This window comes from Squalius cephalus (assembly GCF_949319135.1).
Source record: "Squalius cephalus genome assembly, chromosome: 3".
Classification (NCBI taxonomy): Eukaryota; Metazoa; Chordata; class Actinopteri; order Cypriniformes; family Leuciscidae; genus Squalius; species Squalius cephalus.
The window spans coordinates 8,155,608-8,172,094 of record NC_137124.1 but is presented as its reverse complement, the minus strand read 5'-3'; the positions used below and the strand labels follow the sequence as shown (position 1 = coordinate 8,172,094).

The window sequence follows — 16,487 nt, the reverse complement described above, 5'->3', positions numbered from 1 at the left end:
CAAGATCAAAAGTTATAAACAACAAATAACAATAATTATTAATGAATACATTTAGCCTTTCATGACAGTAAGTTTTACAGAAAATCGCATAAATGCAGTTTAACGTTATAACAGTTACTCATTTAAGAAATAATCTCTGTTCCTGCTGCAAACTCGCTTCGGAGGATTAACAGACAAGACTATAGTTTAAACCATTAACAATACCTTCTTTAATCGTTTAACCATTTTGTAACATTTAGTTTATTTAACGTTACGGTGAGACACAAAAGGCGTTTTCTCCTATAGAACCATAATACACCAAAACACAATATAAATTAACAAAATACATAATTTTTATTTGCTAACATAACGTTAGATGTAATCCAAATCTTTATAATCCATACGCAAGCAAGAAACAGATCCAAATTCAGCCCTTCATCCACATCCAACGATCTCCATCTCGTAAATGTCAAATCCCGCGCTCGTGATGAATTTAAATTCAAAAATTGCGCCCTCAAGAAGCGTTACGACATGTTTTACGGCAGTGATATCAAACGCTCATTGGCTCTCGCCTGCTTCGTCACAGATTGCAGCACGCCGTGTTTCAGTTTAAACAACATTGAAATGCAGAAGCGCGCGCGCCGTCTTCATGCAGAGGGAAGCTGGGTTAACATTGTCATGTATTAATAACTTAAATTCTGCTCTGTCCCTTATACAAAACTATTATATACTGCCAGAGAGGACTGCAACACGTCGTCATTTGAGCGACTTTTGGTACCGATTTACATTTTCGCAATAAATTATTATGATTACACATCTGTTGTTTTTCTTCATAATTTTAGCCTGCATAGTTTTAAGAAATGGTTATGGGTAGGTTTAGGGGCAGGAGTAGGATTAATGTTAGTGGCTCAAATGCTACTAATAAAACTGGCATTTCCCTACACATCTCTGTCCATAAAGTGTTTTATTCTTTTTATAGTCTGTATAAAATGAGTAATTTATATTTAGGTTTGGGAGTAGGGTTAAGGGAACTTACATTTATCTATAAAACAGTATAAGGGAAATGATACAGATATCTTTATGATTCGTAAACGTTTTGTAGCTGTGAATTTGTAATAATTCTACGTTGCAGACATGTCTGTATCATACGTTTCAGCATCTATCCAAACGTACAAAAAAAAGTATGTTTTCAATCTGTTGATAGGTTATAGACTTTCTACTGATATAAACTGTTTTTCACTTTAATTAGATAGTCCTAAAAGATATCTACTAACACTTAGTGGATAATGTCTATTAATAGTCAACTGATCATAAACAATATATTAATCTGTTGATAGGTTATAGACTTTCTACTGGCATAAACTGTTTTTCACTTTAATTAGATAGTCCTAAAATGTATCTACTAACACTTAGTGGATAATGTCTATTAATAGTCTACTGATCATAAACAATTTATTTGTTGACAAGCAACAGATCTAATCTTTAGTTGACTATATCAACAGACTATCTACAAATGGTTAACAATTTTTTAAAAACAGTTTTAAATCAGCTAAAATAATTATTAATTTGATGCACATGAGACCCCTTGAGTAGGATATACAGTATCATGTACTTCATATGCTGACATGACTGTTGACTTTTAACTGACAGATTGATCTTGAGTTGTTGGTACTCAATCTACAGAAAGTTAGTTGACAATTGAAAGTTAGTCGCCAATTGGTTAATAACCTGTTGCAAAATAACATTGACAGTCAACAGGCACTTTTTCGTAAAATCTGTAGATTAACACTTGAATTGTACCTTATAGTCTATAGGCAGTCAGTTGAACGTATGTTACTTGTCAGTTGAAACAGTGTTGTTGAATGTCAACTGATGCACTGTTGACAAGCTACTGAATGGCTACTAATAACTAGTAAAGTCTCAACAAACGGACTATCAAAATAAAGTGTTACCAAATGTTTTTCTCCAAAATGTGTTGGGAATAATTATTTGCCCCCTTTTATTAAATACTTTTTGCAACCTCCTTTTTCCAAGATAACAGCTCTAAGTCTTCTCCTGTAATGCCTGATGAGTTTGGAGAACACCTGACAAGAGATCAGAGAGCATTCCTCCATTCCTCCAAACAAAAATGTGTCACTGAGCACAAAACTAAGCATCTGCAATGGCCATCCCAGTCCCAGACCTGAACCCTATAGAAAATGAGTGGGCTGAATTGAAGAGAAGAAGCGCCAACATGGATCTGGGAATCTGAAGGATCTGGAGAGATTCTGTATGGAGGAATGCTCTCTGATCTCTTGTCAGGTGTTCTCCAAACTCATCAGGCATTATAGGAGAAGACTCAGATCTGTTATCATGGAAAAAGGAGGTTGCAAAAAGTATTTAGTAGTCAAAGTCTATCTTTGTGAAACCGGCCCCAGGTGACAAAGAGGAGGCCGCCGAGCGATCGTGGGAAGACAATGGTGACTTCCAGGACCTCGTGACCTCCTCATACACCTCTGGGAAGAAAGTTATTGGGGGCGGGTGCTGACAGGCATCAGCACTCGCCGCCCCCAAAAACCAATCATCCAGCCGCGAGTGCTCGAGACAGGGCGGAGGGTTCCACTCCAGCCCGATGCTCGCGGCTTCCCGGGAGAGCATGGCTGTCAATTCTGGATCGGACTCGGGCAGTGCTGGCACACCCAAAGGAGGCAGCACAGCCGAGTCTTCATCTCCAGAAGACTCCAGCCCGACTTGTAATGTGGCGATGGACATGGTCTCATCATCTGGAGCGCCGAATGAGACGCGGGGAGCATCCGAAGATGGACCCGCGATCTCACTCTGAATGCTCGCGGCTTGCGGTGCGCAAGAGGGGGGTGTAGCCCGAGGAAGCATCGTCGGGGCTTTGTTCCACACCGTCACCCTCAGGTCACCCTGGCCACCAGCCAAAGTACCACCTCTCGCGGAGGGGATAGATTGGGGTGTGGCAGAGGGGACTATACCTCTATGGAGGTCATCGAGTCTCAACCAGAGTGTCAGATGGTCATGTTCCCGCAATGACAACATGAGTCATCCACAAACGCTGCCTGAGCGTGATCTAAGCCCAAACACACTAGACAGCGATTGTGCCCATCAGAGAATGAAACGGACCGACTGCATTCGGAAGTGCATGGGCGAGACATCTTTAAAAAGACGTGCCACGTGCAAGCTCTTTTGTGAATGAGAGGAAATACTCTGCAGAGTGTTGAAGTGCCCAGGGAGAAACACACACACTGATGGCAGATCAATGCACAGATCAGCAGCAGGCAATGTGATCTCGCTGGAACGTGCCGTTACACCAATACACTGGAGAGCCGCTCGTCTCGTAGAACCACGAAGAACTCAGAACAGGCTTGTAGGGAGTGAAGAGGTACTCTTGGCTCCGAAGCAAAAACATGATGCGAGATTGCCGGCGTCCTCCTTTTATACCCACGCGGTCGGGCGGATTTATGCTATGCAAATTCCACAGACCCATGGCATTTCCATTGCCATTGGCTCGTTTTCTAGAACTCGAAGGTGAACTTCTAAGCGAAACCCCCATTTCGTCATTCACTGACGTAACTCATAGTGACTGAACGAAAGGGAACAATAAATTCACAAGATGCATAATATGTCATATATAGACATTCTCAGTGAACTTTTAGAGACTTGAACCAGGGGAAAGGGAAGGAAGGAGGGAGAGAGGGATGCACAGATAAGGAGGGAGAAAAGTTTGGACAAGGTGATGTACTGTACTCTGCCGTGCAAAGGCAAAAGACCGTAACTTCGTTTTTGGTCGAAAATGAGTTATTTATATTTTTGGCACATTCAAGACCTTCTTTATCATGTGGATAAGTATCTTGAATCAATTCCGTTTTTTTTTTCGAGAAAATAATGATTTGTCTTAACAGTAACTTCCAAAAGCCCATGAGAAACCAAGGCAGAACACCGTAACATCAGTTACCGCTCTTTGGCTTTGTTTTGGAACGCTCAAATTACGAGTTACGGTGCTCTGCCTTTGTTTAGCCGCGCGTCAATATGAAGTTAATGTGCCGGTGTTTAATCAAATAATGCTACCTACCAGATTGTACGGTTATCTGCCTTTGTTTTAATGTTCATTAAAATTAAAATTACGGTGTAGCCTGTGTACTTTGTACAGCTGCCATCAGTCGCTCTGACTTCTGATGTCCTCAGAGCGGTCAGAACATTTAGTATGGTCTGCTCCATCGACAAACGTGCGATATCGATCGCGAAGGATTATGCAGAGTTGACAGAAAAACGTTACACATTGCCGTATCAGATGAATACAACCAAGAATTAAAGCTCGGCAAACTAGCTGGCAGAGTGCCAAAACTTCGCCTTCAGCCCCGCCCTAAACGCGGTCGAGTCAACGCTGGACTAATAGGAGGTATTTTGTCATGTCAAATGTATTAATAATGCCATCAGAATGCAACCAAAGCACAGGATAGCAATAAGTAGATGGCTATAAATAATTGTAAATCATACAAAATAAATGCCATGATCACTAGATTTTATACAGGTGTGTACTATAATGATTTTGTTAATGGTGATCAGCAACTAAATATTGATAATGTGGAAGTTACTGCCTTTTGCCTTGGCATGACTTCTCACTTTTTGCTGACAATACAAAGGCAGAGTACAGTAACTTTAAAATAGTGGACAAAAGTCAAGTTTGAGCTCAAGATTTTTTTATGTATATAATTTCCATTACTAAAACATCTATTTGCCAGATTTCCAGTGTCCTACCTATAATTAATTTGGCGGGACAACTAAAAATCTTTAAAGTCATTTTTCTCAGTTCCACACTCTAGCGACTTAAGGTCTTTTGCCTTTGTAGGGCAGTACTGTTCTCTTTCTTTAAGATCTTCTCTCCAGGGTGCGTTTTATTGCTTCATTGCAGAGTGCGTTTTATCTCAGCTTTTGTCTTAGCAGGAAAATCAAGTCTTACAATCTGGAAAAATGTTACATGCAGTTACAATAAACAATCTTTGATCTTGAAACTTTCAAGCTTTCAAAAGCATCATAAATATGTCATAAATGTTCTTAATGGAACCGTAGAGGCCAATAAAGAACCTTTAGAGTGTGAGAGAAGTAGTGATATAGCCTGTAAAAGTATAATTATTTTTCAGGATCACACTCCTGATCCCAGTTTGATTTTTTACATGCTGTATAGCGGCATTAAATTTTTAAAATTTTGTGATCAGAATGTCACGGAATGGTAAAAATTAGTGATGTGACGTTCGGCACCGAGGCTTCGAAGCTTGTATAAAAAAAAAAAAAACATCTCACATTGAAGCAGTGTATCGGAGCTTGATTCGTTTTGCCATAACCATGTGATCTGTGACGTTCGGAGCTTCGTTTCCACACACAGTCACGTGACTGCTTCGTATTCAGATTCAAAAATAGCGTGAACCCCTTGAGCAGGTTTCGAGCGTCATGCTCTTCGGTAGTAGTAAATACAAAAAGAAATAGACTTAGCCCTCACACTGTTGAACAAGTCCTGTTCCTTAATAAAAATCTTTAATTTCTTAAATTACCCACAAAATAAAATGTCACCTCCCCAGTTTACAAGCACTTCACCATTCCACATTCATTTTATTTTATTTTGACTAGGCTATATATTCCTACATGAGCCTTGCCTATTAACTCATACGATTAGGACTGAGGCTAAAGTTTATGTGAATAAGGCTGCATTTGTTGATCAAAGCAGATTCATAAGAATTGTTTCTGTACAAGTTCATTTGTCCCATTTATAAATTTTTTTCTTCATAAATTCATTCATAGAGTTGTTTGTTCATACATTGCGTAAGAACTACATCAACACTTTTACACATGAATTATGATGATTAATTTTATTGCTTTGTGAACAGAGCACAAAGTGATTTATTACATGAAAAAACAAGTAATAAAAACTCAGTGAGTGTTTTAGCGCAATTTTCTGACGTCATGGGATCACAACACAAACGCCGCCTTCACACTGGCAGTTGAAATCACTGATCTATAGACCCTTTTACAGTTGGTAAACATGGTGACGTATTTGTGTGGGCGGGGCTTAGCTGGAGGCAGAAAGAACCCTCTGGCCGCTTCACTAACGCTAGTTTGCAAGTTTTGTTAGCTGTTTTTTTTAACAATGACTGGAGAAAATCCGATTTTGTCTTAATGTGCGAGGTCACTCACTGTCCAGGACCGCGATTGTTATTTGCAAAAGTTAATTTTAACGGACGGAACCAGATGACCGTACACGCTCAGTCAATGGACGATCTGACAGGATTAACATTAACGCTACCTCCGGTTGAGTGGCTTGACTTCTACACCTACCCGATAGAGAAACCGAGGGTAAAGAGAAACTGAGGGCATATATTTAGATGCCTATAACTATGTGCTGAATGGTCATGTAAAGATTTGTGTGTATGATCCGCAGTTCTGTCTAACCAGCGCCAAGAAGAGTGACACTACGGTGCAATTTTAATGATATGAATATTTTCTAGAAATAAAAAATCCAGATACAGCATACTCATTTTTCGTCGATTCTTGTACCCAACAACACAACAAGATGACATTTAATAATACAAATAATAATTTAAGCTCCTTATTATGTAGCCGAATCTGTGCTGGTTTGTATTGGCCGCCTCCAATTTTCCGTTTGTTTTGCCTCCAGCTAGCGCCGTGACGTAACTGTGACGTCCGCACAAAAGGGGTCTATATAATGACTGGATAGCTCATGACGTTCTAAACTGCCAGTAGGCTGTGAAGCCACCGGAAGTGTTCGAGCGGCCATCTTACGATTCCCTACCAGCAGAGGGCTCCAACGCCCGTTATACAGAGATTGGTAGCTCCCACGGCACTTTTAAGATGACCCGCTGTGCAATAAACAAGTGTAAAATGACGTTCACAAAAGGATGTAGAAAAACTGCCAACAGGTTGTAATTCAAGCCCTATAAGTAATAATTTATATGCAAAATTGTCGCTATGCCCGTGTTGTTTTTTCCGAGGCAAGAGTAATGCTGCTGCTTCTTCAAAAAACAACGATAAAACAGTCAACAGTAGCCTATAAGAAACCTCAGAGCAGCAATAATCACAATTACGGTAAGTGTCCAATAGCGACACCATTTGACAGCTTCAAAAGAGCTTCGTGCAGACTCCGTTTACCGTTACATTAACCCATACAATTTGAATTATGCATTTCCTGAACATGTACTTGCTAATCAAACACTTTATATGAACAAACTACTAATCTATAAAACACAACCGGTCTTCCGACCTTTTACTATTTTGTTGATAAGCGCGAGGGAGAGAGAGCATACAGCGCTCGTGTTGTTTGAAGGCGGTGAGAGTGCGCGCGCGCGCGGCCGGGCCTCTCTTGTCTCTCTCTCTGGTTGTTCTTATGCGCCCTGTCCACTGATCTAAATAATTCGTTGTTACGACGACTTATTTGTTCCCTCGTTTTAATAAATCGTGGACACGTTGAACTAATTCCCTCCCTCATTTTGATTTAACGAATTACAACGTGGCCACAAGATAACGTGCTGAGGTATTATTAATTCGTGGCCACGAAACAATATTCACCTGAATATTCACCAATTCACAAAAATATAGGTCTTTAGCATTCACTATTTAATTAATATTATCAAACTGTTTTTCTTACCTGTGAAGATAGCTCTTCAGTGAAGGCCGACTAGTGTTCTCGTACAGCTTTTTATTCCTTTTGCAAAGAAATTGCCGTTTTTTAATAAGCAGGAAAAATTTCCCGACTTTAAACCAATACCCATTTAAATGCTTAGGATGTTTGCGTTGTGAGAATATACAGGGAGACTTTAGATTTAAAAACTGTGTCTCGTTAGGCAATGTTTTCTCAGTCAAATCATAAAATTTCCTATTGATTCAATAGAACGCGTGAGCTCACTAGGGAATACCAATATGGCGGCGCGGTGGCTTCACTGTTTATGACGTCATGAGCTATCCAGTCATTCTATATAGATCAGTGGTTGAAATCAGCTCCGATCCGGCAGCGAAACGACCGGAAGTCATTCATTTCCTATGGAGATTCGCAGACCGCATGCGAATGGGTCCGAACCAGGTGCAAACGAGTGCAGTGCGAAAAAAATCGTGTCCGTTGGCCATCCGGATCGATCCGGATGCGTTCAAAAAATTGAACTCTTGCGAAAGGCTACGGACGGTTTCTATCCGAAAATCCCAACGGAAGTTAGCGTTGCTATGGTACTGATAAACAAACCTGGATTCTTAACTTTTAATAAAATAAATAATGATTTTATAACGATTAGTTGTCATGTCATTTTTTTATTTTCATGATGTTTTAACGTTATTAGGGCAGTTAATACAATTAAATAATTCAATATTTAAATATACTCGCTTCCGAGGCTTCCGACCACTGATCTATATGACATTTATATATATATATATATATATATATATATATATATATATATATATATATATATATAGTCATTCTATATAGATCAGTGCTTCCGACGCTTTTCACCGTTGTGTACGACGTCCGCTGGGGGCGTATTGCGTATTACGGAGCTGATTTCAACTGCCAGTGTGAAGGCGGCGTAAGAGATAGTAAATCTTTTCCTGGATTTTTTTGTGCGTTCCCGAGATTAGACCTTCCTTAACATAATGCCGAAAACCCGAAGTCTCTAGGTGGTCTGGTTGAGGAGTAGATAGAAGTACAAGTTTGGTGCGCACAGACAGAACAGAAATCATGAGTTAACAATCGCAATTTTGTCCGGTGGAAAATTGCGCAAAAAAAATGGATTAGTCCTCTGGGACAGAAAGGCAGCTTTTCCACCTTTTGACCACAAGATGTCGTTAGTGTGCAACGTGTTGAAAAGCTTTGAGTAATGAACCATTTAAAGGGGGGGTGAATTGCTGTTTCATGCATACTGAGTTTTTTACACTGTTAAAGAGTTGGATTCCCATGCTAAACATGGACAAAGTTTCAAAAGTTAAGTTGTACGTTTGAAGGAGTATTTTTGTTCCAAAAATACTCCTTCCGGTTTGTCACAAGTTTCGGAAAGTTTTTTTCGAGTATGGCTCTGTCTTACGTAAGATAGAGCGGAATTTCCTTATATGGGTCCTAAGGGCACTTCTCCGCGGCCGCGCGCGCACTCGCAGACCAGAGAGAGAAGAGAGCGAAAGCAGTACGTTACCTCAAAGCGCTCTGCTCGGCTTTAGGGAAGTCAATGTCACCAAAGAAGTGGGTTTTTGGTTGGCAGGGCAAGACAACCCTGCACAGATTCCCAAAGAACCCAGCGTTAATGGAATAGTGGATGGAGTTTGTTTTTTCGAAGCATCAACGGAGGTTGTGCACGACTCTTTGTTCCCTGCATTTCGACGATGATTGTTTTATAAACAAAGCCCAGATCGACTTATTTGCAGATCGTCTAATGCTTAAGGATCGAGCAGTCACGGTGAGTAAACTACTTCAAATGTCTCTCTGTGTTGTTGTTAGATCAGTTAGCACAGCTATAGCACACCGCCCACACGGCCCGCCCCCAGCCGCTCGGTTTTTTCCGGAAAGACTCGGTACAGCCAATCTTTAACTTATAAATATAATAAAACTAAAGACGTTTTGGAGATATGAAGGATGCAATACTACTCTATAGGTACTCAAGATTAACAGGAGATTGAGTGAAAATGAGCATTTCACCCCCCCTTTAATGATACAGTCGAGGGGGAAAGCCCCGGTGCTTCACAAAGCTTCATTTCACAATCACTAGTAAAAATAGTGAAGCGAGGATTCATGTGCGGGAAAGAAGGAATTTTAATAATTAATCAAAAATAAAACAAAACTTCAACAAAAACTCCCCATATAGGGGAAAACAAGACAGGCATCTGGCATAACTGGAAACACAAAGGAACATAGAACAACGAACCAGCACAGGACTAGGGAGACTAAATAAGCAAACAAAAGAGGGTAACGATGAAAGCAGGTGGGGCAAATTAATCTATAATCAGGTAACAAGATGGGAGGGGCTAGACAATTGAGCACATGGCACAAGGAAATACATGACAAGCCATGTGCTCACAACAAACCAGACTATACACATACATGACAAACCGCGAGTGTCAGAGCTCTGTCACCAAACCAAGATACAGACCAGACAGAAGTGACAGAACCCTGACACAGAATTTCTGTCCATCCAAAACTAATATTTAGCCTACTTATTTTTCACTGATACTCTACAGTTCATCTCATGAATATCCTGTTTAGGCGGCTTGCTATTAAGCACCTTAAACGAAAAGTGACTCGATCTTGCCAAACTCCAAAGTGCGCTTTTTAAATATTTAAATTATTTAAAATTCTAAGTCGCTTTCTTAGAGGGTTGAACATGGAAACACAGAAATACACATTTATCTACAAAATCTCATTCTGATTCTTATTTAGTAGATGCTTCTTTCCAAAGTCGCTTTAGAAAGAAGCATCTGCTAAATAAGAATCAGAATGAGATTTTTTAGATAAATGTGTATTTCTGTGTTTTATCATCTCACATCTCTCACATCTTTTCAGCTCAAATCAAGACTTCATGTCCATTTATGTACATACTAAGTGTCCATGTGCAGTGTGTACATTGTCCCTGTGATTTTGCGTCATTCCTTATGTGGTAACTTGGTATGAAAAGACCACACAAGAGAGAGGAATGCAGGAGGGTAGGTTTACTAATAACTGCTCTTATTTTACAGGATTACATCAGCACGACCTGGCTATCCCACAGAACCGAACATACTACAGCAACAGGTAATTCCCACACAACTCAAGCATATACAACCTCTAGTGGTAAAACTGGAACTGCTAAAATGAACTCAATCTACTACACCTTACTTATTTATTTATTTATTTATTTATTTATTTATTTATTTGGTAAGCCAATATAAGTGTTTATTTTAGTTTATGTTTAGTTTATTTCCACAATTTCACACATTGCATTTGTTGCTACATCAGAAGCATTGTTGGGGGTAGCATATTACAAAAGTAACAAGTTACAAAATATACTGTTTCAGCAGCCAAGGACTACAACACATTTACCTATACAAAATATAGTAATATATCAGTCATCACAATTCAAGTAACTCGAGTTACAAACAAATAAGATGCAGCATGCCAACTCAAGCTGGATGAGCTTATAGCCAACGTCAAAAAAAAAAAAAAACATGAGAGAATGGGGAAAAGGAAATCTTTGACTGCACCTCGGCACGGTGGCATCACTACCATTTCAGTCCATATCTTGCCAAAGGTGTTAAGCAATTGAAAGTAGTTACTCAGTTACTCAGCTACATTTTCGAAGCAGTATAAATTATGCAGTACAAAACACATTACATTTCAAAGCTGCAGCTACTACTATAGTAACCACAGTTCAAAGTAACCTGCCCAACAACTGATCAGGAAAAACATTGTTCTATTGTGAAAAATGGACTCCCAAAAAGCAACAGCTTATGAATAGGGGTCCATCCCACCACCAGCACCACCCCACCCACCTGGCAAGGATTATGTGAGCAGGCCAACTTTAGATGCCAGGACAACCATTCTTTAAATTGTGGGTATTTAAAACACAGTTACCTCAAACAGACAAAAATTGACAGTCACTGTACCTTAGTACCTCAATTTGAATTGATCCTTGTACCAAGAGAAAGGGATTTAACCCTCAGCCGCAAATCCCTCGGGTTTGTATCTCTCCAGTAGTTGTTGCTTTAGTTTCTTTTTAAATATAAATAATGAGACAGATTGTTTTAAATTAGTATCCAGCTCATTCCATAATTGTGGACCACTGTAACATACACTAAACCTAGCACTTGTTAGGTTCCTACATTTACCTTCTAGGAGCAGCTTATGTCTAGTGTGGTGTGTGTGAGAAGGTGTGTATAATGGAATGAGCTCACACAATCTAGTGTTTAACCTGTTGACAACATTTTACATTGTACATGCATTGTGATAAAAGTTACATTCAGGAAGCTTTAGTAGGCCATGTCTATGGAAGAGAGCATTTGTATGAGAGTTACGTGTGGACCATAAAATAGCTCTTATGGCTTTCTTTTGTAATATCAAGAGTTTCTCAGTATAAGTAGGGTAAGTATTATTCCAAATAATATTACAATAACTCAACTGAGGCTCAAACAGAGTCCTATACAGGGACAAGAGCACGTCTAATGGGAGCACATGTCTCACTTTAAAGAACAAACCCACAATTTTAGATAGTTTTTTTTTAACCAGCTCATTAATACTGTATGTTCCTTAAAGTTTATGAATTGATCTATATGGATTCCAAGAAATTTTATTGCATCCACTCTTTGAATAGCTCTACCATCTATGTTTAAATTAATGTCACAATCACTGTACTTATGACTACTTGATCGAAAAACAATATAAAAGGTTTTACTAATGTTTAGCGATAGTTTGTTACATTTAAACCAGGTATCTATTTCTGCTAGTCTGTCATTTAAGAGTTTTTCAAGATGATTCAAGTGTTTGTGGGATACAAACAGATTTGTGTCATCAGCGAAACGTATTTTATGAACATCACAGGAACAATGTACAAAATCGTTAATGTAAACAATGAACAAAAGAGGCCCCAGAATAGATCCCTGGGGAACCCCAAATACTATATTTTCCAATCCAGAGTCAATACCATTTAAGATCACATATTGCCGTCTTCCATAAACATAGTCCCTGAACCAATCGAGAGCCACACCCCTGACCCCTGCTTTTGAAAGGTCGAGAAAGACCCCAATACTGGCTTCTTTTCTTTCAAAAGCATCATTTATTTTCTCTACAAGATCTAAAATGGCCATACTTGTGCTGCTATTCTTCCTAAAGCCATATTGCGATGATTCTAGTATGTTATATGTTTATTTAAGTAATCTACAAGTCATGAATAAACCACCCTTTAGTACTTTAGACAATGTTGGCAGGATTGATATGGGTCTATAGTTTTGAAAATCGCCTTTGTCCCCAGATTTATATACTGGTATTATCTTTGCCACCTTAGTTTGTTTAGGAACTATGCCATGCTGTAATGATAAATTAATTATATAGGCAAATGGCTCAGCTAATTCATTCACTATGTCTTTGAGGATCATACTACAGATTCCATCGGCATCAGCTGTGTAAGAGCATTTCATTTTATTAATAATGTTAGTAACTTCCATTTTACAGGTAGGTCTAAAGTAGCAAGAGCTGGGATAATTATTCCTCAAGAATGTTTTATAATTGGCACCCCCTGGTGGACCAAATTGTTGAGACAGATTCTTTCCAACAGAGGCAAAGTATCTATTAAACAAGTCTGGTAGTGAATCTTGTATTGTATAATTATTTGATTGGGTTGGCACAACGGTGTCAGGGATGACTGAGGATTTATTACTGCGGCCAAGTATCTCATTCAACACCTTCCAAGATTTCTTCTGATCCCCCGAGGCAGTTTTAAGACGATCAGTGAAGTAACTCGCTTTGCTGTCTCGTATTAAGCTTGTTAATTTATTCTTATACTGTGTATATAAGGTTTTGTTATTACTATTTGGATTCTTCCTGTATTGTTTGTAGAGTTTATCCTTCTTCTGGATAGACTTTAGGATTCCTTTGGTGATCCATGGATGAGTTTCCTTTTTATGTTTGATTATCTATTCTGGAATAGTCGCGTTGATAGCATCGGTTATTACATCAATTAAGAAATTATAAGCAAAATTGGGATCTATGGCATTGTATATTTCATCCCAGCTTTTACTTTGGAGGTGCTGAATTAGATTTGCAAGTGTTTTGTTATTAAGAACTTTTGCCTTCCTATTAGTACATGGATCAGATACTCTTTTTATCCAGTTTGTAAAGAACACAACAGGGTAATGATCAGAGATGTCAGAAAATATTACACCCGATTTACAACCAGTATTTTGTATATTTGTTATAATATTGTCAATTATAGACATACTTCTCTCTGTAACACGTGTGTGTTTATCAGTAGAATGATGAGGAGTAAAGGGTATTTAAAAAATCAGTTCCCTTTATATCTTCTTTAGAAATGTCAATATTAAAGTGACCCATAATAATTCTGTTTTTGTTCATCTGGTTTATACTGAAAAGGAGATTATTTTCAGTCAAAAGGAGAGACTTAGGGGATTTCCAAACTTTTTTGTCATCTGAACCCCTTTGATCTAAAATATTACAATTTAACAACACATTTGCATGTTCACTTGAGAAACATTTGATAGCAATTGTAAATGTAAAGTGCTTTGAGTGCTGAGAAAAGCTCTATATTCAATGTAACAAATTATTATTATTATTATTATTATTATTATTATTAATTGTCATTATTACATATTTCAAAAGATGTGTACATTGCATTATAATATGCAATTCAATATATTATATAATGTAAACTTCTACATTTACAAATAAATTGTGCTAATTGTGCTTGACTTTCCAAAACATCAGTCCATCTTAGCTGTGGATAAATGTCATGCCATGTTTGCAGACATTTCCAAATATCTTCTGTCGAAATCCACACTTTAGGTGTATAGTACATTATTATGATAGATTTCATTGGTTTTTCATCAATTCACAATCCCTATTTGATCTTTTTCTTCCTTCTGTTGAAAATGCTTGTCATCTGTGAAAATATAGGCTTAAATGAGTTTAAAGCTAAATCTCCTGGGTGCCTTCTGCAGAATTTGGGTTCACTGAAGAAAGACCTGTTGCACAATCACTTTAAACAAGCATGATGTCAGTAGTGCGGTACTTTAAAAGGGAAAGTCCTGCCAGATAATCCACAAACACTATCAACAGACGGGAAAGTGAATTCTGGCAGCTTTACGGCTTATAGCCTATACTTGCACGTTGTTTGCTCAGTGGGAAATTTCACAACAATGAAGTTCACCGTAGCAGCCTTTCTTTTTCTGACCTGCATGGCACTGCTGTCCACAAAAGAAGGTAAGCAGAGGCATTTTCCTCATGTCATTGGCAATATCAATTGTACTCGATAATATTAAGTCTTTATTTTTTTTAAAGGATTGAAAATTGTCATGTGTCAAGTCACCTTTATTTATAAAGCACTTCATACAATACAGATTGTTAGATCAGTGATGCAAACAGAATTCAGTTCTGCTGTAAATCAGCTCTAAAGATGTTGAAAGAATTATTGCTCACTCTTATTTCTCTCTTTTCATCAAGTCTTCGCTGCTAGACTGATGGCTCCACAGCTGCGCTGCCCGTGTATTCAAACATATTCAGGAAAACCAATTAATCCAAAACTAATTCAGAACATAGAGAAGATTCCTGCAGGAGCAAAATGCAAAAACATGCAGATCATGTGAGTGTGATATACACCAAAGATCAGTGCAATCTGGATGCACGATAGATAGGATGCATTAATCTGTTTTTTAATCGGAATTCATTAAACCTTCTTTGTCTTACATAGCGCCACTCTGAAACAAGGACAGACCTGCCTCAATCCCAAAGATGAATGGGTGAAAAAGATCATCGAAGGATAATTTCTCATCTATGTTTATATGCAAAAGCTAATGGTGTTTTATGGTTATGGTTATTAGAGATCTGTGAAAAATGCGTGTGTTCAATGCAAACATACATGTATCGTCTCCCATTGCAAAAATGTAAATACAACTCTGTTTGGATGCGTGACTTGCTCATTAAAAGTGATGAATAGACAAACATTATGACTAAGCAAATGTATGAAAGCTTGCATGATGGCAAATGGCATGGCAAATTTCCGGTTCCACTTTATTTCAATTGTCCACTTTAGACATTCTACTAACTACAAGTAACTTTGGAACTACATGTCAACTAACTCTCATTAGAGTATTAGTAGAGTGTAGTAGACAGTCAGTAGACTGTTATGAGGTTATGGTTAGGTGTTAGGGTTCGGGTTTGGGTTAGTAGAATAAGTTACTTATTGAATGTCTGTTGGGGGACCAACAAAATAAAGTGTTAGCAGATATTTAGCAGACAGTCAACTAATAATCTAATGACAGTTAGTTGACATGTAGTTGCAAAGTTACTTATAGTTAGTAGTAGAATGTCTAAAGTGGACTATCGAAATAAAGTGTTACCAAATTTTCTGAAAAGCACTATTGCTGATCTACCATAAATTACACTTTAAGTACAGAAAATATTGTGGAAATCATGTAGAAAATATGTTGAAAATAAATATATATTTTTTTAGTTTTCAACAATCTTCAGAAAATGGTCTTTGTCCATTTCAAGATGGCAAACTATATATATATATATATATATATATATATATATACACTGTATATATACATATGAAGAGTTCAGATGACAATTAATAGGTAATTTGCATTGCCATTTAAGTGAATTTACTGAACTTAAATATACGAGCTTGATAAAAATGATCATTCTAGAAGAAAATTTAAGATGGCACTTAGAGGCTTTTGCATCTGAACTCTTCATATATATATATATGATATATAATGATTTGTGATAATTATAGCAGCAAGTAAGAAATAAC

At 38.0% G+C, this 16,487-nt stretch overlaps 1 protein-coding gene across 1 annotated transcript; it reads left to right on the top strand.

Annotated features, from left to right (window-relative positions):
• The first annotated feature begins 14,754 nt into the window (after window positions 1-14,754).
• On the top strand, window positions 14,755-16,186 carry cxcl8b.3 (chemokine (C-X-C motif) ligand 8b, duplicate 3). Its single transcript, XM_079867638.1, has 3 exons — window positions 14,755-14,932; window positions 15,173-15,311; window positions 15,420-16,186. The coding sequence occupies exons 1-3, from the start codon at window positions 14,869-14,871 to the stop codon at window positions 15,490-15,492; spliced, it is 276 nt and encodes a 91-aa protein (XP_079723764.1). The 5' UTR covers window positions 14,755-14,868; the 3' UTR covers window positions 15,493-16,186.
• The last annotated feature ends 301 nt before the right edge of the window (window positions 16,187-16,487 follow it).

Coding starts and splice junctions, on each gene's coding strand:
- cxcl8b.3 (XM_079867638.1), top strand. CDS start 14,869: ATGAAGTTCACCGTAGCAGCCTTTCTTTTTCTGACCTGCATGGCACTG. Junction 14,933..15,172: donor ACTGCTGTCCACAAAAGAAG/GTAAGCAGAGGC, acceptor CTTTTCATCAAG/TCTTCGCTGCTAGACTGATG. Junction 15,312..15,419: donor TGCAAAAACATGCAGATCAT/GTGAGTGTGATA, acceptor TGTCTTACATAG/CGCCACTCTGAAACAAGGAC.